At 28.3% G+C, this 14557-nt stretch overlaps 1 protein-coding gene across 14 annotated transcripts in view; it reads left to right on the forward strand.

Annotated features, from left to right (window-relative positions):
• The window catches only part of LOC145184430 (uncharacterized), a 39410-nt gene that overhangs the window by 10667 nt on the left and 14186 nt on the right, over positions 1-14557 (forward strand). For 3 of the 14 annotated variants that reach the window (XM_090092678.1, XM_090092680.1, XM_090092673.1), the window contains exons 2-7: positions 2305-2412; positions 6535-6827; positions 7660-7711; positions 10657-10713; positions 11542-11569; positions 11727-11781. In XM_090092678.1, the coding sequence (XP_089948804.1) occupies positions 11756-11781 (26 nt within the window). In that variant the 5' untranslated portion in view covers positions 2305-2412; positions 6535-6827; positions 7660-7711; ... (1 more) ...; positions 11542-11569; positions 11727-11755. Of the gene's footprint in view, positions 1-2254; positions 2413-3028; positions 3163-6534; positions 6828-6901; positions 7712-8109; positions 10537-10656; positions 10714-11541; positions 11570-11726; positions 11782-14557 lie in introns of those variants that run through there. The other 11 variants (XM_090092671.1, XM_090092679.1, XM_090092669.1 and 8 more) reach the window with 9 other exon arrangements.

Below are 14557 nucleotides of genomic sequence, written 5' to 3' on the forward strand. Positions count from 1 at the left end.
CAAAAAGTATTTTCTTAATTTTTGTATTTCGCAATCAATTATTACATAAAATCCATGTTATCACTGATTTGATAGTTATTTAATGAATACTTTTTACAAATATATATGAAGCAAATCATATCTATTTTCAACGAATCATAAATTAAAAAAAGAAAGGTTTTATTAAAGTCAATAAAATTTTTAGATACATTTATCAAAAATGATACTTGCAAAAATACACCTTACGTAAAGATCAACATGCGGTCGGAAATAAGTGAAAATGACTCACCTGTCCTAAGAATTCTAATTTAAAACACTTCTTCTCTTTTAAGTTTTGTTCCATTTAGCTAATTAACTTGTGGTTTATAAAAAACTTTTTTTAGTAAGCAAATTGCAAACGAAAAAAGCCATGTTATAAGAATGTCAAAAAGATGGTCAGCGGAGTAGCTAGATGGAATAAATACAAAGATGGAGTTTAGAGTTAATTACTAGTTAAAATATATCCGTAAGTTAGATGAAAAACTCATTAAGGGCCTGTTTATATGAGAAGCGAGTTGGCTTGTTTGCCGAGCCAGCCCGTTTGCCGAGATATCGACGTCATCAATATTTTAACTTAATTTTATTTTGCGTTTATATGAATAAACGAGCTAGTCCGTTTGCTGTGATCTCACTGTTTTTTGCCGAGATCTCGGCAAACGGGCTGGTTAATTTCTATATAAATTTGTACGCATGCGTATAAACTTACATTTTTTAAATTTGAAACCTTCCGCGTAAAATAATAAATTTAATAATAAAACTGACAACTTCCGTGTACTTAAAATTTTAGTTGTTTTGCTTTTATAATTTACCAAAGATCCAGTATCTTTTAAGTAATATAAAAGTAATAGCTACCTATTTATCTGCTGATAGAACTCTAGAGTTAGGAGAAAAAGGGTCAGGAGATAAATAAGGGCTTAACTCTGAAACCAAATTCATGAAAAGAAACCGTGAAAGGCTAAAATTTGTTTTCCATACATCAATGGGAGCTACACTAGTTATTAAATTATGCTAACATAAATCAGTTCTGCCAGTTTTAAACCAGCAACTACGACTTTTTCTTTTAAAGCACCTCTCTCTTGCTTGTTTCATCTATTGAAGTGATTGTGATCGTTTTTGTAAAAGAATAATATTCAAAAAAGTATCAAGTTTAAATTTGTAAAGCTTATATAACACAATTAGGCTTGTAAGAAGCATTATTTGTGTTATAATACCAGTTAAACATATTGTTAAAATGCAATGTGTTTTTTTTTTTTGTTGCTAGCCGCCATCTTTAAAGATATTATTTTACCGATAAAGAGGCCAGCCCTGCTTGAAAAAGCCAGGCTGACCTCGATATCATTTTTTATTTTTTTGGCAAAAATTCATATAAAAGCAATTTTAAAACTGGCTCGTTTTCCGGGCTAGCTCGGCAAACGGGCTAGCCCTTGTCCATATAAACAGGCCCTAAGTCGAATTTTTCCGAAAGTTAAACTTTTACACAGGACTAATTACTTTGACGTCTATTTTCTTGTGGTCATTTGGTCAAATAACCAGTCCTTGTCTTTTTTTTAAATAATAGAATTTTTTCACTCAGTCAGAAGTTTTAGTTAAACGAATATTTGTTAAAACATCCATTCATTTCAGAAATGTTTAGCTAACATCAAGATTTAATTCAAATAATAATAATATTTTGTCTACTTAAAACATCAGATAACAAAAAAACACAAAAAAATCTTTATTTAATTAATATAATTACAATGTAACCCGTGTTATCTCAAAAATATATATTTTTGACTTAATGAGTTATTGGCCAAGGCATATAACGTTTTGTTATAAACACTCCATCTCAGATAACTTTCAGTAAAGCCATTGAAGGTTGAAACGCTTTCACATATTTTACCATGAAAAATACACTAATTATTTGGGTACCAAACTCCTTGCCTAATCGTAACCCAAAACTCAACTTAATCAATGCACAAGACTTTTTATTGGCAGATTATTGCTTTTTTTTGCTGAAAACTTTTACACTTTGAATTGTTTTATTTACGTTATAATTGTATTGACAATTAATAGTTAGATCCTTCATCGGAGATGATGAAAGGTCTATTAACAATTCTTAAGTTCTCAATATTACTTGCTAAAACAAAACGCTTTGTGACATTTTGAAACTTCAAATAAAGATGCAATTACGGAGACTGTGTAGATGGTGGCAACAATCGTGATACCATTTTGCTATACTTTATTTAATTTTATTTAGAAAGAAGTTTCCTTAATCTGTGAGTAATGCCATAAAGTTTCTCTCATTAGATTACACTAATAACCATGAAAGTCCGAGATGCGATTAGAAAGCTGTTCTACAGCGAAGGATCGACTCCATTGCCGACAGGAATTTGTTTGATTTTGTTTATTCTTAATGTAAGTGCCTTTTTATTTGGAAATGTTTGATATGCAGTAGATATGTATACTTATTGTCATTTTGGTTGACATTAAAATAATTATTTCGTTCCCTTAAGAAAGCTTTAAAAAACATTTTGAACCCTAGTATTTTGAAGTTAAAAAATTTTTATACAAGATGTAATTAACTTAAGTCTACTCAATTTCTTTCAGTATAGAATTTTTTGTAAATTAAAACAACCCAGTCGGCACAACTCGGCGATATGTTACGCGTGGTTTCTGTTACGTGTTTAAAACTCGCTAAAACATAGAGAATAACACGTTTTAAGAATCGGTTTTCAATCCGAGAAATAAACTTGCTCTATTAACCGAAACACCAATTACAATTGTAATGTATTTTATAGAATATTCTGTTTTTATGGATGGTTTCACAGTTGCAGAATCGTAGTATGACTTTGTAATAGGTTTTTGTAATGGTTGTGAAACCAGTGATAAAAATACTCGAATATTTAATAGTTGATTTACGCGCAGAAGCAATTACTGAAAGTGGATATGACGTATTTCCTTAAAATCCCAAAATAATAGCATTAGCGGTTTTTTTTTTTATGAAATTATTTGAAGCATTTTAAAAAGTATAAATTGAAGGAGAGACTATTGTAAAGCAGTTTTTAACGAGTAAAGAAGATTTAAAATTAAAAAGTTGTGTTCCCTGCAAGAAAGTAACAGCTGCTTCATTTTATATTTTCTTGAAGATTCAACAGTATACTTAGAGTACATTTGGGGAAATATTTGTCAAAAAAAATATGTTATTAAATATATATTTATATGTTAAGTAATTACAGTTTTTGAATGTATTAGACTTTAATGTTTCTGCTTTTCATACATTTGTTCCCTTATGTAGAGTTTAGACCAAGCCTATGCAATATATTAGATATATCTATATTTCTGGTAAATATTATTTGTTGTTGTTGCCATAATGTACATTAATTTGTTGGATATAAGCAAAGAAAATGTTGAATGCTATAACAATAGTTGGATGGGTAAAGCTACAGTTAAGCGGCCTAAAATAAATTTACATTTTCGCTTTTTACGCTCTTGTTCGCGGAGACTAAAAGCATCATAGAATAGTAGATAAAACCTAAATAAATTTCAAAGTAGTTTTTTTCGTTTTTTTTTTTTTTGAATTTGAAACTGTGTAATTTTTATATAACATTTTCTATTTTTATTATGTTATTTTTATGATATTGTTTTTACTTTGTTACTTTAATACGTTATGCGTAGATTTATTTTTGATTATTTATTTACTAAAGTTATTTGTTATAATTAAAGAATATAAGTTTATATGATAATTGTTTATGCTGATGTGTTTTTAAGAGATATGTGGCTATGAAAATAGCCGTATTATAATAGCAAGTATTTACCTGACAATTTTTTAAGTTTTATAGAAATATAAGATATAGTAATTTAAAATCAAGCGCACTGTACTATTTTTATTCCACTTCTTCTAAACTTAATATAATTCCACTTCTAAAATTTATTTCTTTTTTGAAATCACTCATGCGTGCATACTATTGTTCTAATTAAATGCATTCAAACTCTCCACCGTATTTTTAAAAGCGAAAATGTAAATTTATTTTAGGCCGCTTAACTGTAGCTTTACCGTTGGATGTTATTACATTCTCAATAAAATGATAATGTGTATATCGGTAATATGGCAATATTATGGATATATACCTATATTTATATTTTTTCTCATAATTAGGTTTGTTTCCTATATTTTAACATTTTACAAGTTTTAGTAGTTAATGCTGTAAAATTAGCAGTTTAACAAAAATGAAGACAGAAAATTCAGCATCATATATAACAGAATATATGAAGAAATGTCAAGCAGCTTTAGCTGGAAATATATCTTTGGCTTGTGCTTTCAATTCATCTTCATCAAGCTCTCATTCTCAAACTAATTTCTTAGAAGAAATGTCAGAAGATTGTGAGAGTAATATTTCAAAGTGTTTTCACAATGATTCCCTAAAGATAGCTTTAAGTTCAATTAGTCATTCTCATTTTGATTCCTCAGAAGAAACTGATCCTTTTGAAAGTTCAAGCTCAGAAAATGAAGACACATGTTTAATTAAGCAAACTGTGCATGAACTTTTATTAGTTCTTACCAAATGGGTAGTAAAATACAAACTCCAAAGAGAGTATTTTGATGAGTTGTTAAACTTGAAACAAATTAGTGGTTATTTCATCAAGAAGACATTCCAAAAGATTCTCACACTTTAATGCGTATGCCTTGTAATATAGATGTTGATAATTGTAATTGACAGTATGTTTACCTTGGATTATGAAAGGGTATTTTATCAATTTTTCAAAGAAGCACTAAAGAAATTAGGTCTGTTAAAGTGGGCATAAATATTGACAACTTACCTGTACATAAATCATAAATTTCAGTTTTGGCTGATGGAATTTGGCAGCGTGGAATTTCTATTAATGACATTGAATTGCCATTTCGTGTTCTCTCATTTCTTTGTGATGCACCTGCACAAAGATTTATTAAATGTTTAGTGGGACACACTGCAATGTTTGGTTGTGAAAGATGCTCAATTGAGGCAGCACTAGAAAATCATAGAATAGTTTATTTAAAAATTGGTAGAAAATTGAGAACTGATATAGTTTCGTAAAGGATGTTATCCAAATAACAAACTATTTGATAGTCTTCTTTTTCAGCTAAATGGAATTTAGATCATTAAAGATTTGCACTTGAAGTGACATTTGAACAGGTTACCTCAATAAATGAGTTAGTAAAATTTGAAAACGCCTTTAGGACAATGAAAGAAAAGTTTAGGTGTAAATTTGATGCAAATGAAACTGTGTGTAAGGATGCAAAAGCGCATTGTTATGCAATTTTAGACTCTGATGACGAAAGAAATGCAATCAAAAAGTAACCTTATGTATGGTAACCATGTGCCAAACAAGCAATATGCTGACCATTTGTCATCAACACATGACTTACCTTTGATTTTGTCGACAGATTTATTGTCATTAGTGACACGGAAGATTCCTGAAAAACAGTTAAAGACTTATTTAAGTGAAAGGTTAAAGCAAGGAACAAAAAGACCGCTTTCTGCCAAGAGACTGATCAATTTATGCATTTTCTTTTATTTCCCGTTTTTTAAATTTGCATATATTTATATATATTTATATATATATATATATATATATATATATATATATATATATATATATATATATATATATATATATATATATATATATTTTAAGTAAAGTTTTTGAAGAAATATAGCTATGTTAATTTTTTGGCGTGGAGGAAATAAAGAAAAGTAGAATGTTATAAATATAATGTAGTAAATAATGAAAGGAACATCGATGTTCCTTTATTATGATAATTTATTTTCTTTATTATAAGTTGTACGTTGAAAATGATTATCTTAAACGAACAAGTTATTCTAATAAAGTAAAATGATTTTAAAAGTTTCCTTGATTGAAACTTTAGTATAAACACGTGACAGAATTAGTAAAACTCACGTAAAATCTACGTATTTTTGGTTACGCTTAACCCGTCTCGTACACGTGTTTGATCAAGATTTAGGTTCCAAATTAAAACTTCATTTAATACGTGCTTGAAACCTTATAAGACACGTGTTTAAAACCTCAATAAACACGTGTTTGAAACTTCATAAAAGACGTGTCAAACACCAGTAAAACTTTCGTAAAATTTACGTGTTCTTGGTTTACGCCTGGATCGTGACGAATACGTGTTTATAAGGGTTTTAATTCCGAAATTGAAACTAGATGTGCCGACTGGGAAATGACGTCAAATTTGTATTAATTATAAGATTAAATACCAAGTTTCAATTTGTTTCATATATCCAATAACAACTTTAAGTTCATTGAGACTTCTTAAATCATCCTCGATGTGGACAAAAGAGACAGCCAAGGTTAATGTCTTGGCACTCAAACCAAACCTTTTTTTTTTTTAATAGTATAATCCATATAGTCTCAGAAAAAAAGACTTTTTGATATTAAAATGCGTTGCTATCATATTTATTTCAGATATAAATGATTTGTTAGACTGTAGGAAAAATTCTTAAGTTTCCGCTGGTTTTCGAAATGTATTATTTTTAGTACTGGGAACAGCTATCAGTAGTTTTAAATTGTGGACAGATGTCTTGTGACTTTATTTGTATCAAGTAATTCTCTTAACTAAATATGAATTCTACGATTTGTTGCTGCTAAGAAAAGTACGTTGAAATATCAAATTCATTTTAAAAAGTAAATAAAAACTTAGAAGAACAAGTCAGCTGATTTGAACAGCAAATTCTAGCCATGAGTTGTTTGTCCTGTGAGCAGAAGAGGTCTGTATAATCTTAAAAAGTGAGACTCATCTCGTGGCGAATGAGGAGCTGAAGTATTTCGAGGTATATTAAGTAAATTTCACATTCCCATTTTCATCATTTTTACTTTATTACATTTATTCTTAAATGTACTTTAGTTACGTCGAATGGAAGATCTTCCAAAATCTTATTGTAATTTTAGGCAAGAAGAAGTTGGCTTTATATAATGTTAGTTATTACGTAGTTTTTGCTTAAAAATGTGAGAATGGGATATTCGGCTTATCTGAGGATTATGGGAAAAGGGCATACAACGAGGATCTCAAGGTAGAGAATGGGATAGACTGGAAAGTTTTCAAGAAAAATGTTACAAAACTTGTTACTCTTGAAAGAAATGTGTCAGAATCATGGTTTAATTCCAAGTGCTGAGTGTTTAAGAGGTTTTCGAAATGTAAAAAATTGTTATTTTTCTAGCAACTTACTAATTGGTTTTAAAGATGCAATAACAAATCTAAAGAAGTCGTTTTTTTCAGCGCAAGAGGCTGCAGTAAAATTAGATGTAAAAAAGTTAATAGATTATTGAAAGTCCACACTCTGCAGTGTCATCTGCAACCCTATTTGGAAACCTATAACCTTGGATTGGATAACTTTGCTGAACAATTCGGAGAAAGTATTTTTGCAAAGTTTGAACAAACATGGACAAGGTTTAAGAGACAGGTCACGGGGAAAGACAACCATCAGCAGTTGGTGACTTTAGAGCAAGAAGAATTTGATTTTGTTTCTATCAAAAAAAATTTTGCAAAAAAAATATGAGCAAAAATAATTTGATTTTGTTTTATAAGTTTGATTTTTTTATAAATAAATATTATAAAACATGTACTTTAAAGAATAGTTTTTTAAACATTTGTATCCTTTTCAGGACAAGATAAAAAGTTGGACGGAAGTTTTTATTCAACAATCTCATAACAAATGTAAGTCACTATAAACTTTAAAAAAAAAAAAAAAAAAAAATCGAAAAAAGAAATATCCCCAAGGCTTTTAATGTCCCCTTAAATTTATCTCTTTGTCACGTTTTTGACACTTAATGCTCTTTTTCAGATTTTAAAGACATTCATTTCTAAACTTACAAGATAAATGCTTTAACATTAAAAATTTTGTTTGAGTGCCGCAACATTAAACCTGGAGTCTCTTTAGTCCATAGTGTCCTTCAACAAAACTCAAAGCTTTAAGCTTTAATTATTTAGATATTAGAATTATTATGGAATTATTTTCTCTCAAAAACTCATTTCAAATTTAACTTAATGATAAATCTAATGCATTGAAAATCAATAAATCGATAAACACTATTTGTTTTCATAATTTTATACCAGATGTTAAAAACATCGTGAGCATTGGAAGGAAATAAGGGGTGGGGTGGGGGTTGGGGGTGGAAATTAAATGTTCGCACGAGCTTTAAACAGTAACTCGTGTATTGTAAATATACCCGAACGCCTATCTCAACTAATTTAGTTTTATGCTATTTTTTTCCTCTGAGTTTTCGAAAAAATCCCAACTTTGCGCATATTATAAAGAACAGATAATTTAACAGATATGAAAAAGCAGTTTCTTGGTTGAACAAGATATCTTATTTTTATTAATTAAAAAACATTGGTAATTACAATAAATGATAAAAAGAAAAAAAGAAAAAGAAACATAACAATATCAAAATAAAAAATTAACATAAAAGTTTACTAATATTATTTCATATGATTATCAGATTTTCTTTATAACTAAAAATAGTCAAAAGGATCCCAGCAAGCACACAACGTTGAAACAACGTTGAAATAACGTTGATCAACGTCGATCAACGTTATTTCAACGTTATTTCAACGTTGTTTGCATGCTGGGATGTACCTTAGAGGAGCAAATTGTTTGCGAAGGAAAGTTAAGCGGAATTTATTTTAGCGGGTGCTCATTTAAAACTGAGTGTAAATTTAGGGGGTATAAAATGAATAATGGCGAAGCAATTGTTTTTCTCATGTAGCAAAACACTTCGATGTACTTAAAAAATTAAAAACCTTTTATCTACAGCTCTTATAAATACTATTTATTTATCTATAGCCCTGTATAAGTACTGTTTGTTTGTATATACTAACTCAACTGTGGTGGTTCAAATAGTGATATAATTTTTGATGTCTGGTTGCTATGTATACCTTTTTTGCATAGCAACCAGATATTTTGTCTCAGCTATATTAGGAAAATATAATGCTTTGAAATATATTTTTATGTATACACTGCTACAAGTACCATTCTTGTCAACTCCAATGATAAGAATATAATAGTTATATACTTTGATTAACAACAAAATAATTCAACGTAGTATGAAATAGCATGTAGGCCAAGTAGGACCTATCAACTACGACAATAAATTGTCAGAAACGGAAATCAAAATATTCTTACAGATCTGCTCTACCAGGAAGTGAAGGTGGTTTTCAAGGTTGCATCACTTCTAGATCAAATGGTTTCTTTGTAATTGAACTTTTTTTCTGTAACATCTGAAAAGTGGATCTGAGGAACAAAGTAGTCTATTTCACACATCCGTGTCAGTTTTTATTGGTTAACGTTTTAAGCGTGAAAAATGTTCTCAGAACTGCTTAAAATCCTTGTTACAGGATTCTTGAAGTTTATTCTAATATGGTGATCGCTCTTAAAAAAATTGACCTGCTGCTCTATCAAAACCAATTTTTTTGCGCAATGTAAATTTTTATGTTAGGTTTCTAAAGTAATTAGTCTTTCTAAAAATTAACTAGGCAAGCAGCAGTATGGTCTAACAAATTATGAAGATTAACAGAAGCTGAGAAATCAGTAACACTTAAGTTGTCTCTAATATATGACATACGTTTCTATTTTGCTTCTTGAATAGAATTGTGAATGGTGAATACAGTTTACAGCCTGCTTTAACTGCATTAAAATGAATCTGCTGATATCATCTTCATTGAGAACAGGTGTTAAAATCAGTTCATTTTTCAACCATCCTTTGTTTTTTTCTTTGAAGCGAACTTTGGATCTTCTACATATATGCTACCTTTCATTATAGATGCTTCATGAAAGTTGATAGTTAATCATTGACAGTTAAGTTCACACCATTTGCAGTATTTTTTAAATGCACTATTCAAAATTTTAGAATCAGTCATCTTGTACAATAAATGAATATCTATATATTTCAAGGTCTAACTACAAAATTAAAAAAAAAAAAAAATTATATTTACAAATTTGCAAGATACTATAAATAGATAATGTTTTAAGATGTTAACATATAATGTAAGTTTCCAACTAAATATCAAAGTTTAACTGAAACCTTAAAAGTAAAGTACTGTCAGTCAGAATATAATAAATAGAATATTGTGTATGGCGCAATAAAAAATAAGGTTGGTCATTTGGCTTGTAGACATGATTAATAGAGGATGACATCTGATGATGTTTAATCAAATTTAAGTTGTTAACATACATATTGGCATAGGTGTTTCTGCAATAGATATCAGGAGCTTGGATTTAGCAAATAAAATGCAAAAACCATTAATAGTTGTGTAAATTATTCTTTACTCTATGGTACAGAACTCTCAAATATATTGGGATTTTTTAAAAACACAAAATTCAGATTAATTTTTAAGGGATAAACTGCAAGAAAAAATCAAAGTGTGTTTGCAAATTCATTTTTTTGAATTTTGTAAACTCACTTTGATTTTTTCATAAACAAAAGAGGCAAGTTATTTATATTAGGTAAAAATATAAGTTGTGCTTCATTGAACATAAAAAGGCAAGTTATTTATATTAGCTAAAAGTATAAGTTGTGCTTAATTGTTTTTAAAAATTTGAATGAAATTATTATTCTCTCTATTAGCAAATAGTGTTATATAATGAAAGTCATTTTTTTTAGTTTTTTAATGCTGTGGTGTTGACATCAGTTTTCTCATATATTCCTCATCTTGTCAAGGTATTTCATTTTTATTTATGTTTTTTCAACAAAGATGCAGTCGTTTAACAACATAAAAAGAGCTTAATAAATAATTGATGAACATAAACTATAACAACAAATGGATTACAAACAAATTTTCATTGAAGTGCTAATTGTTTTAGAAATTTTATGTTAACTTTTCTCATTCAAATGAACAGTTCTAAAAGCCTATGAACCAAAACTTTAAAACCAACTTGTTTTTGTGGACATAAAAGATGTATTTCAAAATTGCCACTACAGAATGTGGGGACATGTCTATCATCACCCTATAAAGGGGGGACTCTCATGTCAGCTACTTGGGCACTATCCCCAAAAAAAGCAACAATAGGGCCAGTGTCATTTTCTAGTAAAGTTTCCTATTGAAATTGAATTAATAAGATTCTTTAATATTTGATTATTGACATTTTTTTGTCGCATAATTATAAAAGAAGGTTTATATCTTTAATTAAGTTCAACCCAAGTTAATATTATTATGCCTAGATGTTTTAATGTATTTTCAAAGCCAAAGTAAGTGAATTATGTTGAATATTATATGAATTGTTATTATTATTGTTGATGCTATTCACATTTAGTTTTAGCTGTTATTTTTGTGGTTAATTTTATCACTTTTACTGATATTATTTTCGTGCAGATTTTTATCAAATTTACTTTTACTAATAAGTAATTAGAATTAATATTATTAATCATGAAAACTCTTACTGTTTATATTTTTTGTTGTTTTACTTTTATGAGTCTTACTTTATTTTTACTCTGTTTCTTATTGTTATTCTGTATTTAAGTGATATGAGCCGAGGTTGTTATTTTTAGGACTATGGAACCACTGAGGTGGATACTGGTAAAGCAATTTGAAAATAATGACATTTCTTGTTGGCTGTTGAAGTTTTCTATCACTTAGAGTTTTTATATATTTATAATTTGTGTGTAGTGAATTTTTTTATTTTTTTAACAAATTCAACTAATAATTTATAAAAAAAAATTGTTTTTGGTTTTAGGAAGAAGAACAGGAATACTTGCATCAGCCATGTTTGTTGCCAGAATATTCAGCAGGTAATTTTTTTATTTAGTATTTAAAAACCTTTTGAAAATTAGGAAACCTTTGAAAAAATATTTTAACCCCTCACAAAAATAAAAATAATAAATTTAAAGTAATTTTTAAAAATAATGATTAATATTACCAATTACATGCAAAATATTCTTTGTTTTGAATAGATGCATTTTTATTTATGAATCAAATTATAGTAATTATAATATTCATTTAAATTTTTTCAAATTTCAGTTTTCTGCAGTTAATCCATATTCAAATGCATTACCTGCTGAAAAGCATGTAATGTTGACTGTGTGTACTGAAAGACTTTAAACGGTCATAACTTTTAACCAAGATGTCTTTTTAAAAAGAAATTTGTAATCTTTCAATGAATTTTGATCTAGCTTAATGTAACAAAAAAATTGAAAAGAACTCATTGGAAACCATATCCATGGGGATGACTATTTAGGGGTCAAGTAGGGTTTGTTGCAATCTATTAAATATTGTAAAAAAAACTTTCTGGTTTTTATGGTTAATTTATTACTATTGATATTTTGCAGTACAAAATGATATTAAATGTTTGTTCATAAAGGGATTTAATATTGTACTTTTTACTGTGTATTTTAGTGTGTTAACTTTGTTTGGACTTTACTCTCCAAATCATTCATCAAAACTAATTGAAATCCTAATGAATGGATTGGAGAACCCTTAGTGAAATCTTTAAGCTTTTTGCTTGTTTATCTGTCATCCTTGCTCAATTTCTCTGGGATTTTTTTATTATTCTAACTCAGGTTTTTGAGTGATTGACAGAGAGTAACTTTAAGGAATCCTTGCCTTCCATCTTCATCTAATTTGATTTCAGCCTCCTTTGTTTCTTGATTTCTATGATGAAGCTTCAATGCTTCAAGCTCTTCAATTTAATTGCACTACATAATAGGAGTATCTTTTTCTACCAACCATACATACATAAAAAACTAAAATGAGTTATTTATAATGCAATTTAATTCTCTAAACAAATAGTAGATAATAGTAATTAACCTATTATTTTCATTTACTTCAAATAGCAATAGAATTCATCACCATTGAACAATTTTCTAATCAGCTTGATGCTCTCAATCAGTTTAATATTGAAACCAGATTTTATATTTCCATCCTCTCTCACTTCTCAAAAATTGTACTACTTCAATTGTATTGCGATTACTTAGAAATCATAACAAAACCATTACGAAAATTGGCTTTAAACTTATAAGAAAATTGTTTATCAACTATTTTTTTTGCAGCAAAATCTTACTTGGTACCATGATTTGACTTAACAAAGTCCTAAATTTAGTTATTTTAACTAGCAAGATGTCTAGTTAAAAATAACTAAGATATTTTCCCCAAATGTTTATTTTCATATATATATGAAATTTGTCCTTTCTTAAATTAGGACTTTCTTAAAGCATAGGGCTTTGTTAGGTCACACCATGGTATGTAGTTTTAATTAAAGTTTATTCAATTTATCCAAAGAAAAGAAAGGTTTCTTAATCTAAGTTTTTCTGAAAATAAGTTGCTTTGGACCAAAGGTTCTCAGAGCTAAGGTGTTCCCAAATTCATATATACTCAAATCTTTTTTTTGAAGCAGACAGAACTTTTCCTTGTGTTTCAGGGGATATTGGTTTTACAATGGCTCTCTAATTCTTTTGTTTTTTAAACTTTAAACAGGAATCGTGAATTGGAATGTTGCTTGTGCAATCTTAAAAATTATGACTTTCTGAAATTTTAGTTGAAACATCTTCAGCTTTAAATTTTAAATAGTCATAAATCTAAAAAGAAAAAAGATTTTTTGATTAAATTTAAGATCTATTGGTGAAATTTGATCAAGCAAAAAAACAAGTTTTATGATTTTAGGCGAAATACTAGGAAGGGTTAGGTTACCTCTAATTTCCCAAACTTTTTGCAATGTTTCTTCATTTTGCACCATTAGCAACATACTAGATATTGTCGCATGCCTCTAAGTTACCTTTCTTAAATAACAAAATTCCTGGACACTAAGGTCTTAGAGCATATTCCTATTCACATGTGTCTTATTTCCTTTTTGATGATTTTAAACATACTGCTGATAAAATATGCAATGGTGTTAAAAATATTACAATCATCTTTAAATTTCATTGATTTCTTTGGCTAGAGCATGGGTTTTTTTATTTTTTCATCTACATAAAATAACATTTTAAATTTACCTAATATCAATATTAATTTATAACAAAAATAAGATTATTTTGCTTTTTAAATCAGTTTATAAAAATGTTTTAAAATTTTCAGGCGAGTTTTTCTGGTTTTCTTTCTTTTGTAAAAATATGCAGGCTGTCTGATGATACACTATTTTAATGTTTTTAAAGTCATTCTTTTTTGCTGTGGAACAGTATTTGAATACCTAGAAGCTTCATTTTTGATATTTAAGTAATTAATTAAATAATAAAAATATTCCTGATAAAAATATTCCTGATAAAAAAATAATTAAAAAAAAAAAAAAGAGAAGTCAGTGACTTAAGTCACTGACTTCTCATTGCTAAGCATAACAGAAAAAAGTTAAAAAAAAGAGGTTAAGTATAAACCCTGCTGAAACTTGATACATTCTCCCAAAAGAGCCAGTCAAAAACAATGGTCTTGGTCAGAATAAAGTTCATTCCAGCTAGCGAAAACTTGAAATAAGAATGAAACCATTTCTGAAATGCTGCGCATCTGGTTAAAACTTTGTCTTACACCTTGTACCGAGCAATTTTTAGTGACGAAGTGCAGGATAAATAGGTAAATAACTAG

The sequence above is a fragment of the Hydra viridissima genome, unplaced genomic scaffold (assembly GCF_058129835.1).
Source record: "Hydra viridissima isolate aposymbiotic clone 2 unplaced genomic scaffold, HvirCarnegie_v1 scaffold_7, whole genome shotgun sequence".
Lineage (NCBI taxonomy): Eukaryota > Metazoa > Cnidaria > Hydrozoa > Anthoathecata > Hydridae > Hydra > Hydra viridissima.